The sequence below is a fragment of the Manduca sexta genome, chromosome 1, assembly GCF_014839805.1.
Source record: "Manduca sexta isolate Smith_Timp_Sample1 chromosome 1, JHU_Msex_v1.0, whole genome shotgun sequence".
NCBI classification, from domain to species: Eukaryota; Metazoa; Arthropoda; class Insecta; order Lepidoptera; family Sphingidae; genus Manduca; species Manduca sexta.
The window spans coordinates 1,176,600-1,201,204 of NC_051115.1; the positions used below are offsets into that span (position 1 = coordinate 1,176,600).

General features: G+C 44.9%; 2 protein-coding genes across 5 annotated transcripts in view; both read left to right on the forward strand.

Annotated features, from left to right (window-relative positions):
• The window catches only part of LOC115449765 (zinc finger protein OZF-like), a 16,401-nt gene extending 3,336 nt beyond the window's left edge, over window positions 1–13,065 (forward strand). Inside the window, exons 6-11 of one of the 4 annotated variants that reach the window (XM_037443408.1) lie at window positions 1–6; window positions 8,365–8,469; window positions 10,362–10,562; window positions 11,389–11,500; window positions 12,385–12,489; window positions 12,903–13,065. The exon at window positions 1–6 is cut by the window's left edge and continues 123 nt beyond it. In XM_037443408.1, coding sequence (XP_037299305.1) covers window positions 1–6; window positions 8,365–8,469; window positions 10,362–10,562; window positions 11,389–11,500; window positions 12,385–12,489; window positions 12,903–13,043 — 670 coding nt within the window. In that variant the 3' untranslated portion in view covers window positions 13,044–13,065. The remainder of the gene's footprint in view (window positions 7–8,364; window positions 8,470–10,361; window positions 10,563–11,388; window positions 11,501–12,384; window positions 12,490–12,902) is intronic. The other 3 variants (XM_037443460.1, XM_037443498.1, XM_037443530.1) reach the window with 3 other exon arrangements.
• Window positions 13,066–13,362: 297 nt separating this feature from the next.
• LOC115449764 (zinc finger protein 225) lies at window positions 13,363–22,912 on the forward strand. Its single transcript, XM_037447740.1, has 11 exons — window positions 13,363–13,803; window positions 14,399–14,536; window positions 15,017–15,212; window positions 16,146–16,393; window positions 16,841–17,023; window positions 17,441–17,562; window positions 18,365–18,475; window positions 19,620–19,823; window positions 20,777–20,888; window positions 22,220–22,327; window positions 22,635–22,912. The coding sequence occupies exons 1-11, from the start codon at window positions 13,648–13,650 to the stop codon at window positions 22,803–22,805; spliced, it is 1,749 nt and encodes a 582-aa protein (XP_037303637.1). The 5' UTR covers window positions 13,363–13,647; the 3' UTR covers window positions 22,806–22,912.
• The last annotated feature ends 1,693 nt before the right edge of the window (window positions 22,913–24,605 follow it).

Consider the following 24,605-nt stretch of genomic DNA (forward strand, 5'->3'; position numbering starts at 1 on the left):
GACGCAGTGAGTATTTACTAGAATTATCGGATAATACATGATGCATTTATTTGTCAACTTTGTGTATTATGGCTAACATAAAAACAAAATTTATACCACATTTTCTTTTCTTATATGTGCACGGCCAATAGGGGACCGGACAAATTTTCAGAAGGTGTTTTAAATTGATCATTGTGGATATAAATAGCCAAGAAAAATAGTATTTTGCACAAATAAAGCTTAAAAAGTACATAAAACCATGCCTAAATGTTAAATAGCTATAATTCCCGCGCAAACGCTACATTATGTCATTTCGTCTCGTGTGACGTCATACGTGGATAAAGCAACTTGACAAGTCTTGTCATTTAAACAGTGATTCAATAATGCCAGATTAGGAATATTTACCCTAGATTTAGGGTAAAACTGAATCAGCAGGGTATTTTTATGGTTATTTTTGGGGTAATTCTACGAGTTAAGGTATTAAAGCTATTGTTTCACGGTATTGTAATAAATATTGAGCTTAGAGAAAGATGTTTCCTACAAAAATTGTAGGCCATGAAACAATTAAGTATAATTTTTTATCCAATACAATTTTCGTGTACAGCTAGTTGTTCCTAATAAAATGAGATAATTAAATTAATAATTATTGAAGTGGAAGTGAAGAAAGAAGTGGCGTCTGCATAGATAACGATATAGAAAAAAAGTACCGAATTATTTATGATTGGTTTAAGGGTAAAATTTTAAATTCCAAATAATCCTGGGGTAAAGAGAAATTATGATTTGGCAACACTGCATAGACCGTGTTAATCTCAGGTTACTGTGTAACAACCAGAATTCTATATAAATAAATATTCTATTCCATATCATGTGGCAGCTAAAACATAAATAAATACATCTCATAACCATAACCTCCCTGGGTGTACAAATGATTTAATTAATTGAAATATTCATCGATTTATTTTAAACCGAAACACTATTTTTTATTTACTTACATCAAAGTGATCCTCACAGAACTAAATCGGTGAGTCTGCAGACATTCCGTCGTAGGTTCGTCTTGCTAACTGCAACCACTTTATTAGTATATCTGTTTTTCGTGGTACATCAATAAATAATTTGTTTGGTAAAGATATAGAAGTATTATTACATTCAGGTACGACGCACCAACAATATTTTTTGCGGTCCATTATGATTAACGATTAAACAATCTGTAAACGTTAAGCTGGAAGATAGTAACAACGTCCCGTATAAATTAATATTAATTATTAGAGCAGTTCTGTGACAAAAAACACATTTAAAGCATTAAAATAACACAACGCGGTATGACATCCAGATGACGTCTGTTTGTTTACATTTTACCCACGTGTGACGTCATGCGCCGTGATTGGTGTTTCATTTGCCGTAAAGAATAGACTAAAAATACTATAATTATTGTATTTTATTTATTGATTTAAAAATACAAATCACAACTCTTTTACAAAAACAAATATGAGATAATATTTTTAATATTACAAACTTTACTTTAAACTGAATTTCAGATTTTTTGGTAATACCTGTCCGGTCCCCTATTGACCCCACTGTACCTGATGGTATGTGGAGTGGGGACTAATAGAATGTCGACTGACGAGAGATGATTACCCCTTGACAGATCACAGAATTATGCCGGCCTTTTTTTTTTTTTCGCGGAGAAAGTGCCTTATTACTACCGCCCAGCCTTCGTGGGGGGCGACTGAGCGGTTATGCTGGGGTAACCGTGCCTTACGGCCCGGCGTTGAGGCGCCCTGATTTGATGGTGACCTTCGGGCGACCGCCGGGCCGAGTCCCTAACCCTATATACAATTTAACCTATGCACGGCCTACCAGCTAAAACTCCGCGGTGACCCTCTTCGGCGCATTAGGGACGGCTGCGGGCTTCCTCTGACGTTGAAGTGTCTAGTCTGCGACCGCAGCCGCCCCTGCGCGGTGCCGCCTTGCGGCCCGTCTCCTATGGGGGGGGGCTCAGAAGCCCCCGCGCACCGAAGGACGCCCTCGGCATCTACGGCAGCGTGAGGCCAACTACACACTGCCGTCCATCCCGGGGGTCAACCGACAAATGTGCAAATATGCACAGAAATGCACTAGGGCGGACAGCCCCTGCTGCCCGCCGACGACCCCTTCGTGGCCCCTATTAATCGCCTCTTACGACAGGCAGGGGATACCGTGGTGGAATTCTCCAAACGCCCCCATTCCACAGGGCGGGAGACGCTGGTCAGTCGTCCACCCGGCGCGACCACCTCGCAGAAGTGGGCCACCGCACGCCAGGCCTCCGGGCTGCCGACCATGGAAGCGACCACGGCCGGCAGCGAGAGGTCTCCTCCGACGACTGAAACGAGAGCGCTGCGCTCATCGTCCCAGGCTGGGCAGGACTCCAACGTATGTTGGGCCGTATCCCGCGGGCAGTTGTCACAATGGTGACACACGGCGCTTTCCTCTGTTCCTACTATCTGACACAGGTACTCTCCGAAGCACCCATGCCCGGTGAGCACCTGTGTCAGGCGAGCAATGTCGCCGCGCCGTGGCGCCTGTCTAGCCACTGTGCAAAGACAGGACGCACTGCCGCGACGGCCCGAAGCCCCGCTGTGGGGGCCTCCAGCCTGAGACGCCACTCCTCCACGGCGGCTCGCCGTAAGGAGGCCCTTTTGGCCTCCACCTCCTTCGGGGCCGGACGCTGCCCGTTCCTGAACGCCTCCTCCCTCCAGTGAAAAGTGTCGGAGAGAGATTTGGCGTCCAGATCCCAGGGCAGGAATCCGGCCAAAACACAAGCCGCCTCGTACGAGACCGTGCGGTACGCCCGTATGGCCCGCTGCGCAACGACCCGCTGCGGGCCCCGCAGGAGGGCGACAGAACGCCGCCCCAGGGCGTCAGCCCAGACCGGGCTGCCGTACAGTGCCATGGACCGCACGACCCCGTGGTACAACCTTCGGCAAGGGGTACCAGGACCTTCCAGGTTGGGCAGCAGGCTGGAAAGAGCGCCCGCCGCCCTGGACAATTTTGTCTTCAACTTCTCAAAGTGGGCGCGGAATGCCCACCGGCTATCCAAGATTAAACCCAGATATTTCATATTTTTGTCGATGGGAATCGGCACCCCTCCACTACGATGTGGGCACCGGCTGGCGGCTCCTCTCCGAGGCCCATGAAAGCAAATGGCCTCGGTCTTCTCGAGGGCCACCTTCAAACCTAGCCGTCCGATTCGACTCACTACATTGCCGGTGCCCACCGCCGCCAGGATCGCGGCTTCCTGGAAGGTCTTGGACGTCGCCGTGACCAGCGTATCATCCGCATAACACGTCACGGCGACGCCCCGGAGATTGGCACCACGGAGCACCCAGTCGTATCCGATGTTCCACAAGAGAGGGCCTAGAACCGACCCCTGTGGGACACCGCACGACATCGCTCTTCGGTGCCACCCATCGGCGCCCGGGTACACCACGTACCTGTCAGAAAGGTACGCGTGCACCAGACGCCTGAGATAGGGCGGCACCACGTGGTACCGCAGTGCCTCGTTGATGCATGGCCAGGGGAGCGAATTGAACGCATTTGATATGTCTAAAGAAATAGCAATAACGACTTTGCCCCTGGCCACTGCTTCCTCCGCCTGCGACTTAACCCGCAGAATCGCGTGAACGGTAGAGCGTCCACACCGAAATCCGAACTGACTGTCGGCCAGGTTGGGACCAACCCTCTCGAGGTGCTCGACGAGGCGAGCATGGATAATGCGCTCGAAGAGTTTGGCGACCTCGTCGAGCAACACGATGGGTCGGTAGGCCGACGGCGACTCTGCGGGTCGCCCCTCCTTCTTCAGCAGGACGAGCTTCCCGGTTTTCCAGCGCGCCGGGAAGACGCCCTGCACCATACAGGCGGAGAAAAGCTTGCGGAGCCGCGGCCCCAGGTGCTCGAGGGCTAGCACCCAGGCTTTCCCGGGGATGCCGTCGAGCCCCGGGGCGGTGTTCTTGCCCCGCAACCGAAACACTGCCGCCCGCATTTCCGCGGGCGAAACCTCCGGAATATCCCTTGCCGAAGATTCTAACGACGAAGACGCCACTTCCGGTGGCGCCATCGGTGGAGGAGTGGTATCCTCCGTGGCCGGAAACAAGGTCGCGACTACATTGGCCAAAAGATCCGGCCTGAGACTCTCCGACAGTGGGGGCGCCGCCGAACGAAGTTTCTTCATCACTAGTTTGTATGGGCGCCCCCACGGGTCCGCGTTGAGAGTCTCCAGAAACTCCCTACGTGCCGCGACCTTGGCCTTATGAATGGCCACCCGCAGCGCTCTCTTCGCCTCCTTGTAGAGGCCGTAGAGCTGCCGCTCCTGGTCTTCATGGTCACTACTACGAATACGGCGGCGGCGATGCCTGGCGAATCGGCGGCGCGCAGACACGCAAGACGCGCGTAAGCGCGCTAGCTCCGCCGACCACCAGTACACCTCCCGCCGCGGAGGACGACGGAGCGCCCGGGGCATGGCGGCGTCGCAAACATCCGACATTGCCACCCCGAACCACTCCGCCTCCTGCTCGACCCGAACCGGACCCTCCGGCTCGGGGAGCCAGGACACTGCCAGAGCGGCCAGCTCTAGGGCCTCCTTGTCGAGGCGCCTTAACGCCCACCGCGGGCCGTCCTGTCGAGGGGCACTCGGTCCACCAACACTATTGGGCCGGATACTCGGGGGCGCGGAGACGTCGAACCTAATATAACGATGGTCCGACAGCGTCTCCACGCCCACGAGGACTCTCCAACCCTGGACACGACGTGCGACGGCGGGACTCCCAAACGACAGATCCACTATGGACCCGCCGTTGTGCCGCACGCACGTGTCCACCGACCCCCTGTTCAGAACGGCCAGGCCGACGGAAATCGCCCATTCCTCCAGGACCTTACCGCGAGCGTTGGTCGCCGGCGAACCCCAGACCGCGGACTTCGCGTTGAAGTCGCCAGCGACGATCGCCGGGTGAGGTTGGCCCTGCTCAACCAGGGCCCCCAGCCGAACGAGGAAAGATTCAAACTCGGCCAGGGGTCTGTTGGGGGAGAAATAAACTCCTACTATCCACAAGTTCCCCAACAGAGCCGCGACGCATCCCAGGCCCTTCTCGACTTTTGCGAAGGGCGGGGAGCCAGCGGCATCCTGGGTGATGATGGCCACCGACCCGTCGATGTCCCCTGCCCAGTTATCACGGGGCGGGACAAAATACGGCTCGGCGACCACGGCCACGTGCACCGACCACTGCGCCAGGCTTTGGGACAGCAGGTCCTGGGCGCGGGCGCAGTGGTTTATGTTCGCCTGGAGGAACTTGTAGTCCATTACTGATGGGCGATCTCCTCCACTTCCATCTCGGCCATTGCTTGCACTGGGTGCGGTGGGCTCGCCGCCTGCGGCTGGGACAGAACCTCAGCCGCAGCGGCATTCCTTCCTTGGGGGCGGCGCCGGTTGCGTCGGGAGGGGCAGAACATGCCTTCCCCCCCGAGCCGGTGCTCTGAGTGGCCTGCCGGCAGCAGCGCAGACTGCGCAGTTCGCCGGGGCCTTGCACTCTCGGGCTTTTGTGGCCCGCCTGACCGCAGCGATAACACAAGACTCGCTGCGGTCCACTGCGCAATCGCAGCGCTCCCTAACGTGCCCGCTTTCCAGGCATCGGAAGCACCGCAGGGGCCGCGACTCGAGGACAGTCACTCGAGCCGCGGTCCAACCGATCAATATTCGGCCCGCCCCCTTCACTTTTTGAGCCGCTTTTATGGGCAGCTTTACCCAGACCGTTCCTACCCCAGAACGGTCGGGGCGGATTTGTCCGACCTTAATTTGTTCGGCGGAACACTCACCGGCCTTGGCGAGGGCCGCTGCGACTGTCTCGGGAGTGGCCGTATAATCGAGCTCACTTAGCCGCAGTTCCACGGTCTTCGTGGGCCGGGAGATTCTGATGTCTTCCGACCCCTCAAAGCACTCCCTCAGCCTTGCGGCGAGGGAGTCGGCTCTGTTCTTTCCGAGTTGGCCCCGGGCACCTCATACATAGGGGCGCCCGTGGCCGCGAACTTTGGCCTCAGCCTGGATATATCGAGGCCGGTGAGGTCCACCCTCGTCTGAGCATCCGTCAGGACCTGCTTATAAGATAGCTCCTTTGGCCACTGCCGCCGGCGTCAGGGAGATAACAACCGCCGCGGAGCGTGGTGGCCGCACTTTGGGCTCGGTACGTCGCGCCTGTTGTTTCGCCTGCGCTGTTTTCGGCGGCACTGCAGGTTTCCCCTTCTTGGCCTTCCTGCTGGCCACAACGACCCATGGCGTCTCCATAGAGGTGGGGGCCGGTGGCAATGGGCGAGGCTCCGCACTGAGTTGTACTACCGAGCCCTTCTTCTTCCTAGCTAACTTCGACGCTGGTGCCGCCTTCTTTGTTTGCGCCTTCTTTTGGTGAGCGGCGGGCGGTGCCATTATAATATCTGGCGCCGTTGAGGGGCCTGCAATGGGCTGCGGTGGCGCACTGATTCCTCCGGTTGCTGGGGCGGAGTTAGGGGGAGAGGGTTGGACTGTCCTCTTCCCCCTCCCCCTTCTCTCTTTCTTCGACTTCGTCGGGGAGACCTCCTACTAATCCCCCTGATACAGGAAGTTGTATGTCTCCTGCTGATCCTTTCTTTTCGTGGGCCAGAGAAGGCCGCTGCGCCGGCCCCATCAGGGCCGACTCTACTCTGGCCTGCACTCTAGCCTCGATCATTTCCAGCATTTCTTCTGTGGAGGTCTTATTGCTGGATGCCTCCAAATCCTCCAGTCTGCGACGCAGGGCGGTGTTTTCTTCCTGCAGTCGCTTCAGGCTCTCGTCTAGGCGGGCGCTGTTTTCCCGCCACTTTTTCGCCTCACCCTCCAGGCGGGCAATGATTTCGGACTCCGGTTGCGCGATGTACTGGGTGATTTTGTTGGTCACCCAGTTCAATGCTTTTTGGGACGTCCCCTTGAGATTGCCCGACTTCAGGGCAATGGCGTGCACCACATTCCCGCACTGCTCCAGATCCTCCTTCGTGACGGGACGGTCCTCATCTATATCTACTCGCCGAGGCATTGGCGACCTAACAAATTTAAGCCGGTCCTCCAGCTCCTTCTCCGCCTTGAGGCGCGCCTCCTCGCGCTTGAGCTTGTCACGCTCGCGCTGCGCCTGTTTGAGGCCGACGTATTTTCCGACCGAGGGAGGACGCCCTCTCCCTCGACCGGCGGTTGTTTGCGTCTTGGGCGCCGGCTCGTCAGTGTCGCTGGTGAAATTGAGCGAACAACTGTCGATGGAGCGGGAATGTCTCCTCCAGAGCCTCCTGCTCCGGACGGAAGACACACTCCCACTCGAGTCACTATCGACTTCCGTGGCCCCAGGTGTTCGGGCCACTCTCCTCTATGGGCTTCTCGCCCCTAAACTCCTCCACTACGTCTCCGTCGTTGGGCTTTCGCCGGCCGACCTCCGCCTCCCCGGACGGAACCGGGGTCGGCAATCTCGTCACGTTAAGTTGGGGTTTTTTAAAGTTTCCAGAATCCATGTTGAGTCCCACGAGTATGTGGGACAGGGTGGTCCTCCCAGGCAGAGCCCCCCTGTACCTGGGTAAGCCTAGCGTAACCCGCACAGAGTGTCGGCCGGGACTCTGGCGGGGGTCGCACTCGAGACCGAACTACCCATCGGCCATGCATCCCTCGCGGTGCGCCGCCGCTTGGGATTCGGGGTGATTTTTTATAGAGGTTTTCTTCCTCGCGGTCCGGGCGGTTAAGCCAAGACCCTCGGTCCAGCGGGAGCGCGAGACATATCCACAGACCTCCACACCAGATTACGATCTGCGACGGGGACAATGGGAGAGAGAGTCCCCCCCACTGCCTGCTCGGGGCGGGTGAGCGCACACCGAGCCCGTCGACACCCCCGGGACGGAACCGGGAGCCGCCCGAGATGGGCCCTCCGAACCAATCGTCCACTAAACGAGACGACGATCGCCGCAACAGATGACGACCGCCAACCACCTCGTTGTCAGGATATTCGCCGGCGCGCAAGTCAGCCTGATCGGTCTGATCGACGCGCCGTTGCCCAGGGTGCACCACGTGGAGGTTTCCTGACCTAGCACCCCAGAATTATGCCGGCCTGTAAGAACCGGTTATACACAGGCTAATCCCGGAACGCGACACGTGGGCCACTATGGCGGGTTTTAACACCTTGTGTACGGTCGCTATCTGGGTGGATATAAAATATATCCTACCACAACCAGGCTTTTCAGTTCAGCATGTATAGCACTCTGTCTACCCTAACACCTTGTGTACGGTGGTCGCTATTCGGGCGGATATAAAATATATCCTACCACCAGCAGTCTCAGTTCAGCAAAGTATAGCACTCTATCTACCCTCTCTAGGTCACATCGTAGCTATAGATACCACCAAGCGAGGCACAACCAAGTACCATGTACTTATTGCGGCAAATTGTACATGAAGGGAACACAGCTCAGGCTACATATCAAGTAAGTTGGATGCAAGTTTTATTATGAGAGTAGTCTACCAGCTGATGTGTACTCCTACATATTAATTTATCTAGTAAGATCTAAGGCTAATATGCGTTATCAAATCAGTTACCCCTTCTTTTTTTCTATTTTTTGTACCCTTTGGTTTAGGTTTTGGTGTACACGTACTCTTTCTTTTTTTTTATATTTTTTTTTTTACATTTTGCTTGTGATTTATGTTTTGGGTTTTGATGTACGCTTACTCTTTCTTTTTTTCTATTTTTTTTTGTTTATTGTACCTTTTGCTTCGCTTTTGTAGTACATTCACTGTAAGCCTATATACAATTTTAAATAACTCCCCATCTGCATATGATGTCTTCCTAGCCGGTTTCGGCCACGGCGACTGTAGAAACTGGACAGGTATATTTAACTTGAGCTAAGACTGGGCATCTTCTAGTCGCGCTTCGGCCCTTCGATGTGCTCTTACGTGACTTGTATAGCCAATTTTATTAACGAAAGTACGAGCGCAATTTGGGCACGTCAATAACCCGCCGACGTAATTATAATTAATGGACACCGATGGACGGATCTTTAGCTGGTCACGCTTCTTATCAATTTCCTTACGACGCTCAGTTTCGAAGGCGTCCACCTGTAGTTGTATGAGGCGTCTCCATTCGGTACGTCGCCCTGCTAGCGCCTCCCATTCAGAGGGCTCTATATTGCATCTCTTCATATGTCTTTTCAGAACATCCTTATATCTCAAATACTGACCACCGCTTTTACGCTTTCCTTTCTGGAGTTCTGAAAAGAAGATGCGCTTCGCCACTCTCCCTCAGACATCCGCGACACATGCCCACACCAGCGCAGCTGCCGCTTCATTAGATACTCCTCAATGCCCCCGATGTTCGCACATCTTAGGATACTTGTATTCCTGACACGGTCAGACCACCGGATGTTCATAATATCTCGGAGACATTTAAGGTGAAATCTGTCAAGTGTGCGAATGTGTTTGCGATAGAGGATCCATGTCTCTGAAGAGTACAGGAGATTAGGCAGCACTATCAGCCTATAGACATTAATTTTGGTAGAAAGTTTCAGATCGTGCGAACGAAAAACTTTTGCGCGTAATCTACCGTAAGCCGCAGCAGCAGCTCCTATCCTACTGTTTATTTCAGCATCTAGGTCGCATTTGGATGTTATAGTGCTACCAAGGTATTTGAATTTTTCAACACAATCCAAACTATTTCCACCGATACATATACCAGGTTGCGGGTTACCTGAGGCATTAACGACCATGACTTCGGTTTTCTTAATGCTTATTTTAAGACCGAACCTAGTACATGCACTATCCAGGCTATCCATAAGTCTTTGAAGGCCCATGGGCGTTTCAGTCACGAAACACAGGTCATCAGCGTACATAATTTCTGCTATAGTGGCAACAGAGACTTTGGTCCTAGATCTAAGTCTGGACAAGTTAAAAAGGCCACCATCCATACGGAAGCGAATGCGGATTCCTTCAGACAGCTGCTGAATGGCTTCACGAACCACAACGGCGAAGTATAGTGAAAACAAGGTAGGCGCCAAAACGCAGCCCTGTTTAACACCGCAGGTGACAGAGAAAAACTCCGACTGCTCATCATTAACTGTCACGCAGCAAGCCATATCATCATGCAGTAGCCGTAACAGTCTCACAAACTTATCGGGACAGCCCAACTTGGTCATAATGATCCACAATGCTTCACGAGGAACGCTATCGAAAGCCTTTTCAAGATCCACAAAGCACAAGTACATTGGCCGATATTGTTCTCTGCTCTTCTCTACAAGTTGACGCACTGAGAAGATGGCTTCACATGTCCCTCTTCCGGGCCGAAATCCGAACTGAGTTTCAGGTAATAATCTGCATATATTTCCAGTACAGTCCACAACAAATCAAGCGTGTTTAAATGCGAGAAATGCGATAAACAATACAAGCAGAGGTCCGGACTGTCCGTTCACATGCAGTCAGCACACAGCGGAGACTGTACCGCGTACTGCGACAAGTGTCGGCGACACTTCAGGACGGAGCAGACACTCGCGCGACACTTGAGACACCACTCTAGCCATGTGGATAAGAAGTAAGCTTGTTCTCGTTGTTGTTGAACTCCAGGGATTTTTGTGGGGACACGCGGAAGATTCGAAATTATTGAATAAATTGGCATTAAAAGGACAGCAGGGAGAGGGAGTTAAAAAATGATGGAAATACAACTTTAGAGGATTAGTGTGTCCTCAAAAAAAAGTGAGAAAAGGCCTGGTAACATAAGGGCCATCCACAAATTACGTCACACCAGTGGCGAAGAGTTTACATAACTCGACTCCTGCCGGCTTCCCTTCCCCGACAGGCAGACCGCATTTATGCATTAGTAGCTATATGTAGTGTCGGGTTCCCTTTCGGAAAATTTCACCTTTCGCCACTGCGTCACATGATTTTTTTATCTTTCCCACCGTCTAGATGAAATAAAGGGGCTATCCATAAATTACGTCACACGAATTTCATGATTGTTTTTCTCTCCATATAGGTATCATAAGGAGTCATCCATAAATTACGTCACACGAATTTCATGATTTTTTTATTTTACCTCCCGTCCAAGCATAATTATGGGTCATCCATAAATTACGTTATAGGAATTTCTTGATTTTTATAACCCCTCTACCCGTCCTTGTCACACGTGGTCACATTTGCGGGATACCCTTGGTGTGACGTCACATGTTGCACTTTTACAAATACTTTATATGTATAATCAGATATAGAACATTATTAAGAATTTTATTTATAATTAATGTTTTCTTTTAATACTGAAGATTTTGTTATGTCATGCCACGAAACTTATATTAATATATAACCAACCGTATAAAAAAAGACTTGCGCATAAAAATCATAATATCTAACATTATTTCCATCAGGTATATGTGTGACGAATGCGGCGCAAGATTCGTGACAAAGGGCAATTTGAAATACCACATTGAGTGGGCGCATCTCAAAATGGCCAATTACAAATGTATACAGTGCAGTAAGGTAACGTGTAACCTCGCCTAAAGTCAATGATATTCAATTACTGGTGGTAGGTCTCATATGTGAGAGTCCGCCTGGGTAGGCAGCGCCACAATGTTTATGTCAAGCAGCAGTGTGTAGTCACTGTTGTGTGCCAGCTTTAGGTACAATGTAGCCAGTGTAACTACTTTGAATAGCATAAAGTCAATTACTGGTGGTAGGTCTCATATCTGGGCGTCCGCTTGGGTAGGTACCACCGCAATGGCTATTTCCACAGCAGTGTGTAGTCACTGTTGTGTTCCGGTTTGAACATTGTAGTCAGTGTAACTACTGGAAATAATTAACATTTCATTTCTTAGGATGGCGAGCGCAGTGGAATACCAAACAATACTTTGTAATACAATGTGTTGGTGTTTCTACTGTTTACGAGCGGTCGTATTACCGTCGGGTGAACGGCAAGCTCGTCTCGTCATTCAAAGCATTAAAAAAAAGTGTAGATACGCCATACTTTAAAAAATCAACTGAAAGTGTTCCATACGCACACATGCATTATTTTATGCCTCATATAGACTTACCTAATATCAGCTCTGTATTATATACTGTCCCACTGCATCACGGGCCTCTTCTACGGCCACAGAACAATGTTTGCCATTTGTGTTTTTTTTTTTATTTTTTATGCATTGTTAATAGTAATGTAAAATTATGCATATATTTTATTACATACTATTAGTTAAATAAACAGTAAAAAATTATGTAGAATTAGCAAAAATAAATAAATAATTAGTGGTGGCAACACAGGTTAGCGTGGAGTATGTGACGTTACGTCCGACTCAAAACGATAGTTTGATTTTCTAGCATCTACACCTTATTTTTTACTGATAAGCTGGTACTAATACCATTTTTTGCAGGTGTTAAGAACGTCTAGGTCTCTGAGACGGCACATAGAGTTTGTGCACGAGAACAAACAACTGCCCAGAGACAAGATCTGCGATTACTGTGGCAAAGGTTTCACTGTGAGTGTGCTGTTCTTATTTACTCATGTTAGTCTATATTTGGTTACAGTAGAGGTTTAAGTGTATCTCAAAATGTCAATGTAGACTACTATTAATAAATTTTTATATAATCATAAACAGTTATCAAATCTGCTAAAGGCCATGGAAGTAGTATATTGTTTCTGGGTCACGACATTATAATTTTGTATAATTTGCGAAATGAATTGCGTCTTTCATCTTTCTTCATCACCGAGATCATACTGCCCACGCACACTGTAAGCCATTACAAAAAGTAGTGGGGCGCGTCTTCGTGGATGAAAATTTCTATGAACCTATGTGTTTGTAATATTTTATTCGTATGTGTTACGTTTTCGTCGATGAAATGATCCATAATCTGTACCCATGTGTTGGTAATATTTCGTCTGTATGTGCAGTCTGCGTCGTACCTGCGCACGCACGTGCGCTCGCACACGGGCGAGCGGCCGCACGGCTGCGCGCGCTGCGGCGCCGCCTTCGCGCACCGCGCCGCGCTCTACACGCATCGGAAGCGGCACGCCACTACTGTTATAGGATAGTGGAATAAAATTATTAAGAATACTTGTGTTTTATTTGTTATGCGGTAAAAGATTTTTTTCTTATTAATTACAAAAAAAATGTTGCTTATTGTATGTGTGTGGGGGGGGGGGGGACGTTTCGCTATTTGATGCGTAATTCGTCCCCCCGTAAAAGAGAATTAGAATATTTTTTTTTTACTTGTCTTACGTTTGTTAGACTGACAAAGGTCGGCAACAAAAAGCTTTCTGAGGGTAACCCGCTATCAGGTTACGTGTTACGAACCTCAATGAAGAACGGCCATTAAGAGAGGATTATAAAAATAATATACGACGTGTGTTGTGTCAAATGTTTTTAGTGCCAAATGGAATAATAAAACGCAAAAGGAAAATGAACTTGTCAATTTGACACTGTCAGAGCCAGTCCAAAACATTCAAGTTTCCCGAAAAGGCAATAAATATTGAAGCATAAGAACAAGTATTCTGTACCAAGTAACGAATATTTTCCATAATAATTGAAAGGAAACTGGAATTGTATGATCATTTGCCATTACTTATTTAAAAAAATATTTATTGTGTATGAAATATTATTTTTGCGGCATTACGACGTTTTATCAAAATATTATAAATGAATACGATGGAGGAGGATTGCCCAGAGCTGATGCTGAAGAAGCTTTGCTGCACTTGTTTGAGTGTAAATCGCAAGTTGTTCTTACTTTGCCGGGTTGACGACGGGGTCAATAATTTGTATTTATTATTGTCTTCAGATGATGAGGCATATAGAGTAAGTTACTAGTTTTAATTTTTTTTTATTAGCTCAAAAAGCTGTCTGAGTTATAACACCTTTGCCTACTAATTTATTAAAAGGTAAATAATTCAAATTTAAAATAATGATACAGAAATATAAAGTATTTTTCAATATCTTGATTTCCTGTTTATTAATTTCAATATTAAAAAGGTACAGTCTTTCAATGCATCAATGCTATACATAGGTATGCTTAAAAAACTTAATAAAAATAAACAAATTTACCCTCTTATTCATAGACGTTATTTATCTAAGGATGGGGCAATGCTGTGATAACAAGCCTGTTTCTCAGCTTTGTTTATTTGACAGTTTCCTGTTTGTCCAGCTTTATTTATCTGACAGCCAATAAAAATGTATCTTAATATTAGCCAATCACTACAGCCCTATGTCTACGCACTGCGAAGGCTGCCATGCCATCAGCAGTTAGAAACAGACTTGTTATCGCAGCAAAGATAGAGCTTAGATAAATAACGTCTATGAATAAGGGGGTTAGTTTTTGTCTGAAAAATACAGGTCCTTCCCATACCCTTAAAGCTCAAAGCTTACAATTTTATTTCACTTTTTCATGCTTTAGGAAGGCTTCTACAAGGACACAGCAACTCTATTCATATGTTTTGAATGCAAAGCAATCATGAGACGGATCAGCAGGTTCCGAAGCCAAGCTTGTGTTGCACTGAAGAAGCTCACGGCTATTGTGGAGGGACGGACAGATGTAATTCTTTTTTATTTTATTTATTTTGCAATATATACAATGATATATTACAAATTAGTTATACAGTATGATGTATAAAGTACAGGCACAATCAATACTATTTGCCATGAATTCTACATAAGTAGTATTACAGTGATATAATGATTATTAAGTGTGTGCAATATACAGGCGCACTTACTGTTCATTTACTCTCATAGTCCGGTGAGATGGCAAGTCGTCATGACTGGAGAGAGATTTGGAGTAAGACCTACAGAGAGCTACAGGATGGGGAGCAGCAGCTGAGTAATTTTTAAGATGAAAAACCTAGTCACAATTATTTTTGGCCCGACGCGGGACTCGTGCCCAGGCCCTCAGCGCCGTAGACGTACTCTTAACGCGTACGCATTACAACTACGCCACTGAGGCAGTCAATATAATTAGATCTCTATATCCATTAAGTAATACACAGATTGATTCAAAACTGATAATTTCCCATTACAGGCAAAGTCAATGCAGTGTTTATCAACTCTAACATCGCATTATATCCCGACATTACCATTTGAAACTGTAAAATCTGAGCCAAAAGACACAGACTCCTTCGTAGACTGCGGCCCTGATTTAGACCTAGATGTGGATTTAGATGACGTACCTCTGTCTGACCTTCACAGCTATCAGCAGGCTAAGCTGGAGGTTTTAGGTAAGGGTTAAAAGACTATGCTGGGCATACCAGATAATCTTTTTATTGTCTATCAACTTCTAAGTGGCTGTGGGCAGCCATTTGAAAGCAACCTTAACAGGCTTGATACAAAGTCTATTGCAACAAGCTTTTATTTAACATTTCTTTTGAATGACGAGACGAGCTTGCCGTTCGCCTGGTAAGCGATACGACCCCCCATGAACAGTAGAAACATCATCCAACACCTTGAGTTACAAATTGACATTCAATGCAATAGAAAAATCAATGTCTAACATTCGCGTAAACATAAGAAAACAACTTAAATCTAATATGGCGGACGGCCCGAGATGATGAACTAGTTATATTTTGTACATCCATGATATTAAATTAATTAAGTAAAGAATAATACCTTTTATAATTCAGTATCTTCAGATATAGCGTGAAAATCGACCAATCACAATAGGGTATTTTTTAATACAATTATCAAAAATTTATTTCATCCAAAATCTATGGGAAAATGTGTTTTCAAAATCCACGCAATAATAAATAAGTTATAATGCTTTTAAATTTGGTGGAAAGGAAAGCTGTCAAATTACAGTAATAGTCAAATTTGACGTCAACCATTGCCACCGGTCTTAATGCTGCGTGAGTGAGAAAAGGACAGCGCGATATCTCCACTGCACCCCCACTTTTTCTCACAGCTATTTCAAATATGTATGAATAACTGCTTTATTTTTCAACCAATTTTCATGGTGATTTCACAGAAGAATTTCTTATTAATAATTTTTACTGTTACATATAAAATAATAAACTAAATCAAACAGGAAACTACCCTCTTGCTCAAGCTTATCATTGACTAATTTGATTGGCTCACTTTCAAAATCAACTGTGATACAGCAATTGGGATAATTTATTAATTTTCATCTTAAAGTAAATATTTTCTTTTATTCACAGAACCAAATAATATCAAACAGATAAAAGATGTAAAAGAAAAGAAGATAAAAACAAGAAAGGTAAAAAAGAAAATGACAGATAAATATTTTACAATTATGAAAATTAATGAAGATGAAATGATACAATGGAGGCAGAGAAGACGTTTAGTTGATTCTTATGTCGAAGCTAAATATAAATGTGAGGGATGTTTGGAAGGATTTGAAATTTTGGCAGAGTTTGATAGACATAATAATGTGTTTCATGCAAAGGTATGTATAGCAAGAACGTCGCCAGCCGATAGCCCAGGGGGGGGGGGGGGGGCAATTTGAGATGTAGAATGAGAAAAGTATGTATTGTAAGTAAAGTCGAGAGCATATTTTCCACCCCCACTCCCAATCTCCCGCTTTAACAATAACAGAGCAAAGGATAATTGAGCGTACGGAATATTAGTAACGAAATTGATGAATTCATTTGAGTTTCGACGTACGGGAATGAGCGAACAAGCAAGTCCAGTCTGAGACTTGACTTTCGTTACTTTACATATGGCAACTTTTTATAATCTCTAGAAGGGGGAGGGGGGGGGGGGCAGCTGCCACTCCCTGCACCCCTTGGCCCTTTTGGCGACGCCTTGAATATTATTGTTTGAGGATGTATAAATGTATGTACACAACCACTGTGTTCTTTTTGTTCGAACCCAAAAATGTATTATTTTACAGAAACCAAACCACTCGCGGTGCGATATATGTCATTCTTACGTCATAACGGCTGCTCTGTCGGACCATAGACAAAGTCACTACCAGAAGTGTAACTGTCAGTTTTGCGATTATAGTTGCTATGTTCTCAGCGATATGGTCAAACATTTAAGGACTGGGCACGCTGTGAAGAGTGTTTGGGCAAAGGTATGAAATTGTCTATATAATAGTCGAACCTTTAATGGTTAATGAGCCATCCTACTAATATTAAAATTAATGCGAAAGTTTGTCTCTTTTTCTCTTTCACGAAAAAAGAACGGAACGGATTTGGATTGAAACTTTACATTAATATTTGTTACTTTTATTTACTAACTTTTGCTCACGGCTCCGCCCGCGTGAAAGGGTTTTCCGAGATAGAAAGTAGCCTATAACCTTCCCAGGGTCTTAAACTATCTCCATACCAAATTTCATAAAAATCCGTTCAGTAGATTTTGAGAAAATCAATAACATACAGACAGACAGAAAAGGGAACTTTGTTTTATAATATGTCCTACAGCAGTGGACAGCTGGCTGATGATGATGATGATGATGATAGACGAGATAATATAGTAAAAAGTAAAACAGTTTCAGAGACAAAAGACACCTCAAGCGAAGACTCAAATCTCAAAACCGCGCACAAAAAGAATATTGACGGACAAAAAGACTTCTAAAGGCTTCAAATGCCCGGACTGCGATAAATATTTTGAGTAAGTTTTTTATTGTAGAGAGTAATGGAATAGGATGGTGGGTACTTTTTTATATACACAAACAGAGAGTGTGTGAGAGAGAGAGAAGGAGATACACTATCATTGCCTGGTCGAACCCGGAACTTCAGATCGGTTTCGTTCGTGTATGCAATACAATTGTACCATGCAAAAGTACTTTTTCACAATGTAGCTTTACGAAAGAAAAAAACATTGCTGAGGTATCTACCCACTCAGACTCGCACACGAGAGATCTATACTGTAGTCTTACAGTTTAAAACTCATACGCATAGTTCCGTTGTTGAATAACAGATGGCGCTATTCTCAACTAGTGTTTATGCGCTGCCTGCGCGTAACAGTGAGCAACCCTCTAAGTAGTTGAAGCCCTCGCCTAGCAGTGGGACAGTATATAAAGATCTGATATTATTAACACCTACAAAATACTGAATTATCATGTATGAGTTCTTTTGTATTATGAATTACACGAGTTGAAACTTAAAGCATGAAAGACAGTATTTTGTTTTAAGAAGAAAAACTATGCAGTCACAATAAATTTCATTAGAATTAACGTTGCGTTCATATTTCTTCAAACACGATGATTGTGGCTCATGTAATAAGTGTGTGTTTATGGGCTCAATGGCCGTGTGGTTATTACACAAGAGAAGTGTTGAAACAAAAATTAAAAAAAAAAATTCAAACACACTTCGCGTTGTCGCCACAATGGTCGATAGTTCATGGTTTTAGCAGTCAATGTAACATAGTAATTTTACTAAGTGTTTCTTTATATATTATTTACATTTTTCAGCAATAAAAACGTAAGATATAAGCACATAAGAAGGCACCATAGCGAAGGATTTTCTTGTAGCGTTTGCGGGAAACGCTACCCGTTCAAAGATAACCTTATGAAGCATGAAAGGTGAGTTTTATACATAAAATACACCGCTTGTCAGGGCCGTAGCTAGACTTGAATTTAAGGTAGGGCAACTGTGGTTACAGCTAGGGCGGAAGTAATAATGTTACTAAATCTGATGTGGACTCTATCGATTTTTGGCTTTCTTGACTTGTGAACCTGAATGAGTCAGGTTAATGATTACTTGTTAGGGTAATACAGATTCTAAGAAAATTACCTTAAATCTTACTATGGGACCAACTTCCAAAACATGAAATAACAAACCCGCTGCTCCATAGATTTTGATAGAGTACATACATACATAACATCACGCATTTTATCCCCGAAGGGGTATGCAGAGGCGCAACTAGGGCACCCACTTTTCGCCAAGTATGTTCCGTCCCATGATGTGATAGGGGGCGAGCCTATCGCCATATCGGGCACAAATTCCAGACTCCGGGCTGATACCGAGCAGAAAAACCCAAATATCACTTTGCCCGACCCGGGATTCGAACCCAGGACCTCAGAGCGCTATTGTACCGGACGTGCAATACAACTACGCCACCGAGGCAGTCAGTATTTTGATAGAGTAGTTATGAATAATTTAGTTGATTAATAAGGTAGTATTTTAAGGCAGGGCATTGCCCCACAATGCCCCCCCTAGCTACGGCCCTGCTGCTTGTGTTATTCTGCATTGCTGTAGTGCTAATTTTAACACTCGACATTGAAATAAAATTATTTTACGGATTTCATCGCGGTTTCTATATTATTACTAGCTGACCCGACAGACGTTGTCCCGTCTTAACTATGAATTTGCAGCGCATTCTGTCGATCGCTGACAGTTATTTCAAAACAGTTGACAGTTATATACAATTAATATTTTCGTTAAGTTTTCTAATTTTCCGCGCAATTTTTTGATTTTTTTCTTTCATAAGAACCTTCTCCTGACAATTACAAACACAACAAAAAAAAATAGTGAACTCGGTCCAGCCGTTCACGCGTGATGGCGTGCCCAAGGGAAATAGGGATTCATTTGACTTGACTTGGAACTTTGCACCCTTCGTGATCACGGGGGCGACTGAGGTGTTGGTCATCCGAAAAGTCAAAGTTAATACGCGTAGCTAGATTTTTTTTTGCGAATGACCAACCAGACTTCATAATCTTATTCCAGACTGCATCAAGGCCCTCTCCCTAGGGAAGAGTGTACCATCTGCCATAAAATGATCAGGATCGACTTAGTAAGGACACATGCGAGGATACACTCGGCAAGGGAAACTATAACTTGTGTGGAATGTAACAAGAGCTATATTAGCAGAGCGTCGTACGAGAACCATTTGAAGTACAGTCAGGCGCATGCGTCGCAGGATGTTTTGAAGTGAGTTATTTTATGACTAAATAATTGATGTTTTTATTATTATATTAATAGGTTTCAGGTGTTTTTATGCATAGATTAGTAGTTTAATATTGTAATGTTAGTATTAGTTTTATACGATCACTGTACCTGATGGTAAGTGGAGTGTGGTCCAATAGACTGTCAACTGATGAGAGATGATTACCCCTCGACAGTCGAAACAATTATGCCGGCCTGTTAGAAACGGATAAACACAGGCTGATCCCGGAACGCGACACTTACGTGGGCCACTATGGCGGGTTATAACACCTTGTGTGCGGTGGTCCCTATCCGGCCGGATATAAAATATATCCTACCAGCAGAAAATATTAGTATCAGTTTTGTTACCATTGTTTGGAGCTTTTAGTTATTAACACATTTACAATACTGTTTATTTTATAACAAAAAAAAATGTGCTTTATTCATCACGTAGGCAAACATAGTTACGCTTATGATAAGTCAAAGTATATGAGAATATTTAATTATTACTTAAACAAAGTTGGTTATGTAACTACACACATTTTATTTGAATTCTAACAACTGCATTAAATATATTTTGAGATCTGAAATTACATACTAAGATGGTTTGGGCATTTGGAGAGGATGATAGGAGACTGACAAAGAGGATATATAAGGCGAATGTGGATGGAAGGGCCGGTAGGGGTTGACCGAACCGAACCTTCGAATGTCTAATATCTGACATTTTAAGTAAGTGCCAGGTCAAAAGTACCCTGAACCGGCGGGAATGAAAAGATTGATGAAGGTGGAGGAAGCGAAGTATGCCAGAATCGTGCAAAATGGCAATCCATAGTCTGTCTACCCCTATAGGATAGAGACGTGATACTTTATATATAAATTACATTTTGAATTACCATAATGATTTTTTTCATTATGCAATATAAGACGTTAGTGGTTTTAGAATTTATATTTATTTGTAGGTACAAATGCTCAATGTGCGACAAAGGATACAGGTCTAAGGGAGAACTGAGAGACCACGTGAACTACCAACACCTTGGGAAGACGCAGCACAAGTGTCCTGTATGCGGGAAGGTATGAATAAAATAAAAAAATAAAATACTTTATTTATCACGTAGGCGAACAAAGTTGCACTTATGATACGTCAAAACAAAGCATAAGAATAATAATTATTATTTCTAAACAAGTATTAAAATGACTTATATAACTATCGACATTCTAAATTAGGGATAAAATTTATAATAAAACAAAGGTACAAACCGAAGTAACCAGCTGGGGCTGGTTTGTTTACATGTCTGTATGTTTACACTCCTGGGTATAGGATGGTGGAGCAAGGGTAGCAGCTGTGCCCGCCCCTACTTCTGCAAATTCTTTGAGTATAAACTTTAAATAATTTACTATACTGAAACATAAGTAAAATCTATTTTTTTTATTGCTTTGAATGACGATATCAGCTTGCCGTTCGCCTGTTGGTAAGCGATACGACCGCCCATAAACAGTAGAAACACCAACACCTTGAATTACAAAGTATTGATTGGTATTCCACTGCGCTCGCCATCCTGAGATATGAATACCTAAGAATGCTACATTGGAATTTCGAAGGTATGTAAAGTCCGCCAACCCGCATTAGGCCACGGTTGCGGAGTGCGGACTAAAGGGTAAAACCTAAGTAGTAGAGGAACCTCGTACCTAGCAGTGGGACAGTATATAATACAGGGCTGATAATGTATATTATATAAATTGGCATCTCCCTTACCCACCCTAAAAAAACGTGATACGCCCACGATAACACTAGCAGCTAATATGGCGTCATAGTACATAAATACAGTTATAAAATCAAAATTTATCATGACTTGCCAAGCGCCTATAAAATATCAAAGAAAATATGTTGCCGGTTGCTCTGCAATAACTATAATGTACAGACATCGACCTGTCATAATTGTTATTATATGTAGCAGCAATAGTGGACAGTATATAATACAGGGCTGGGAAAAGAAAGGGATATGTTTATTTTTTTATGTGGGCATAGAAAACTACTCAAAGTAATTCAACAAATATTTTTTTTTTTTTGGGAGCCACCGTTATTATCACTAGGGATACCCTGCGAACGGTGTACAGGTGATCCCCTGGCTTAGCAACTTTGGCAGTTCCTAGGGGAATAAGGAAGAGATAGCTGGGAAGGAAGTGTGGTGGGAGGAGAAGGAACTATATTAGGATGGGCAGAAGGGAGAGGATGGGAGATGTGAGCCCTCATAGACCTCAATGTGTCGACAACCATGAGGTCTACACACTTAACTGTTTGCCTAGGGCCGCGACAAATGTCTCCCCAGTGCGGGCGTGCATTCGGAGTTGAGACCAGGCGCACAAGAATTCCCTCGGGAGGAATCAATAATGTCATGTTGCAGGCATTAGCTACGCGCCGCTGTATCACTCGGCACGTGAGACGCGCGCATCACGACATCAAAGAGAGTCCGCGGGATAAGATATGTCAACAGTGCGGGAAGGCTTTTAGAGTGAGTTTAGTCAAGTCACCAGTAATAGACACCTACGTTTCGATTTATATTTGAGTTTAGTAACTAGTAATGGACACCCATGATTCGTTTAACACTTTCTGCTGAAGTCAAGTTTGTAGATATATTTGTTAAAAGTGATCACAGAAATCGATACTTGGATTTGGATGAGAGATATAAATAATTCAAAATGATTTACTTTTGTAGAGCCTACTCCAATTAGTGTAGAAAGAGGACGAACAAATATGTTAACATAATAACAAGGGCACCAGGTTTTATTTATTATATTTAAATTTATTTTTTCTCACAGGACAAAAAAGGCCTCCGCGAGCATGAATTCATCCACACAGGCGAGCGCCCTCTATCGTGCGAGATTTGCGGCTGTACGTTCCGACAGAGCGCCTCTCTATACACTCACAGGAAGAGGGTACACAAAATATACCCGCAAAGGAAGAGCGTAGAGTTAGTTGAGCCGAGTTGAAAATAGCGCCATCTGTTATCGTGGAAATTAAATTTTGGTGTGGGATGACACATCGTGACATCTGTTGGGGAATGGATATTTTTTTAAAAATAAAATATTTGGGAGAATGACTGTGTTTTAATAAAAACCTTGGTAGTAAATAGTAATTATGGAGGGTGGCGGCAAGGAGAATAATTTTATGTGGGGGAAAAATTGAAAAGGCTGGACCAGTTAGCAGCAGAAACATGAGATTAATTTAGCATTTATTAGCTGTGGTTGTGTGCAGTGTTTGAGCTTTTTGATTTGCTCGTGCTTAAGGCGGATTGCCAGAGTTATATCGTCCTCTGGGTCAGTAAAAACAGAACGCGACCTCCATGTCGCGCGGTCGAAAGGAATCAATTCACATCATTATGCCACCATATTCTGTAACATTTTTCTTTTGGTCTGACACTTTCCATACACGAGATGGTTTACCTTGCCTCTACCCTGCATATCTATACTATTATATAAAGCTGAAGAGTTTGTTTGTTTGTTTGTTTGTTTGTTTGTTTGTTTGTTTGTTTGAACGCGCTAATCTCAGGAACTACCGGTCCAAACCGAAAAATTCTTTTTACGCTATTGGATAGCCCTTTGTTCGTGGAGTGCTATAGGCTATATATCATCACGCTATACCCAATAGGAGCGGGGCAGTAATGGCTAATCTCAGGAACTACCGGTCCAAACTGAAAAATTCTTTTTGCGTTGGATAGCCCTTTGTTCGTGGAGTGCTATAGGCTATATATCATCACGCTATACCCAATAGGAGCGGGGCAGTAATGGCTAATCTCAGGAACTACCGGTCCAAACGGAAAAAATCTTTTTGCGTTGGATAGCCCTTTGTTCGTGGATTGCTATAGGCTATATATCATCACGCTATACCCAATAGGAGCGGAGCAGTAATGGCTAATCTCAGGAACTACCGATTCGAACTGAAAACATATTTTTGTGTTGAATAGTCCTTTGTTTGTGGAGTGCTCAAAGTTATATATCATCACGCTATGACCAATAGGAGCGGAGCAGTAATGGCTAATCTTAGGAACTACCGGTTTCAACTCAAAAATTCGTTTTGTGTTGGATAGCCCTTTATTTGTGGACCGCTATAAGCTATATATCATCACGCTATGACCAATAGGAGCGGAGCAGTAATGGCTAATCTCATGAACTACCGGTTTGAACTGAAAAAATCTTTTTGTGTTGGATAGCCCTTTGTTCGTGGAGTGCTATTGGCTATATATCATCACGCTATGACCAATAGGAGCGGAGCAGTAATGAAACATGTTGCAAAAACGGGGAAAATTATGAGTTTTGAGAGCTTCCGTTGCCTGCACTGCGTAAACGGTTAAAGTTATGCAACAATGATGTCTGACGGGATTGTTTCACTTAAAAAGTTCTAAATAATATAACAAAGTCCCCCGCTGCATCTGTCTGTCACGTGTTAAACTCAAAAACTACCCAACGTATTAAGATGAAATTTGGTATGGAGACAGTTTGAGACCCTGGGAAGAACATAGGCTCCCGGGAAACTACTATTTTTATAACGGAAAACTTTAGCTTGAAAAACTTTATAACGCGGGCGGAGCCGCGAGCAAAAGCTAGTTAGGAATAAAAGGATTTATTTCACAGTAAAGATTAAGAGCGTTTACGTGCCGCGCGTGAAGTCAACTATAGGTAATTCTTCGCAAAATTCACTCACACAGAGCCGTTGCGTAGCTGTGTGCGTAGAGTTAGCGCATCGGCTATCTTTATAGTCAGACCAACCAATTTTGATCTTTTCGCTTTAAT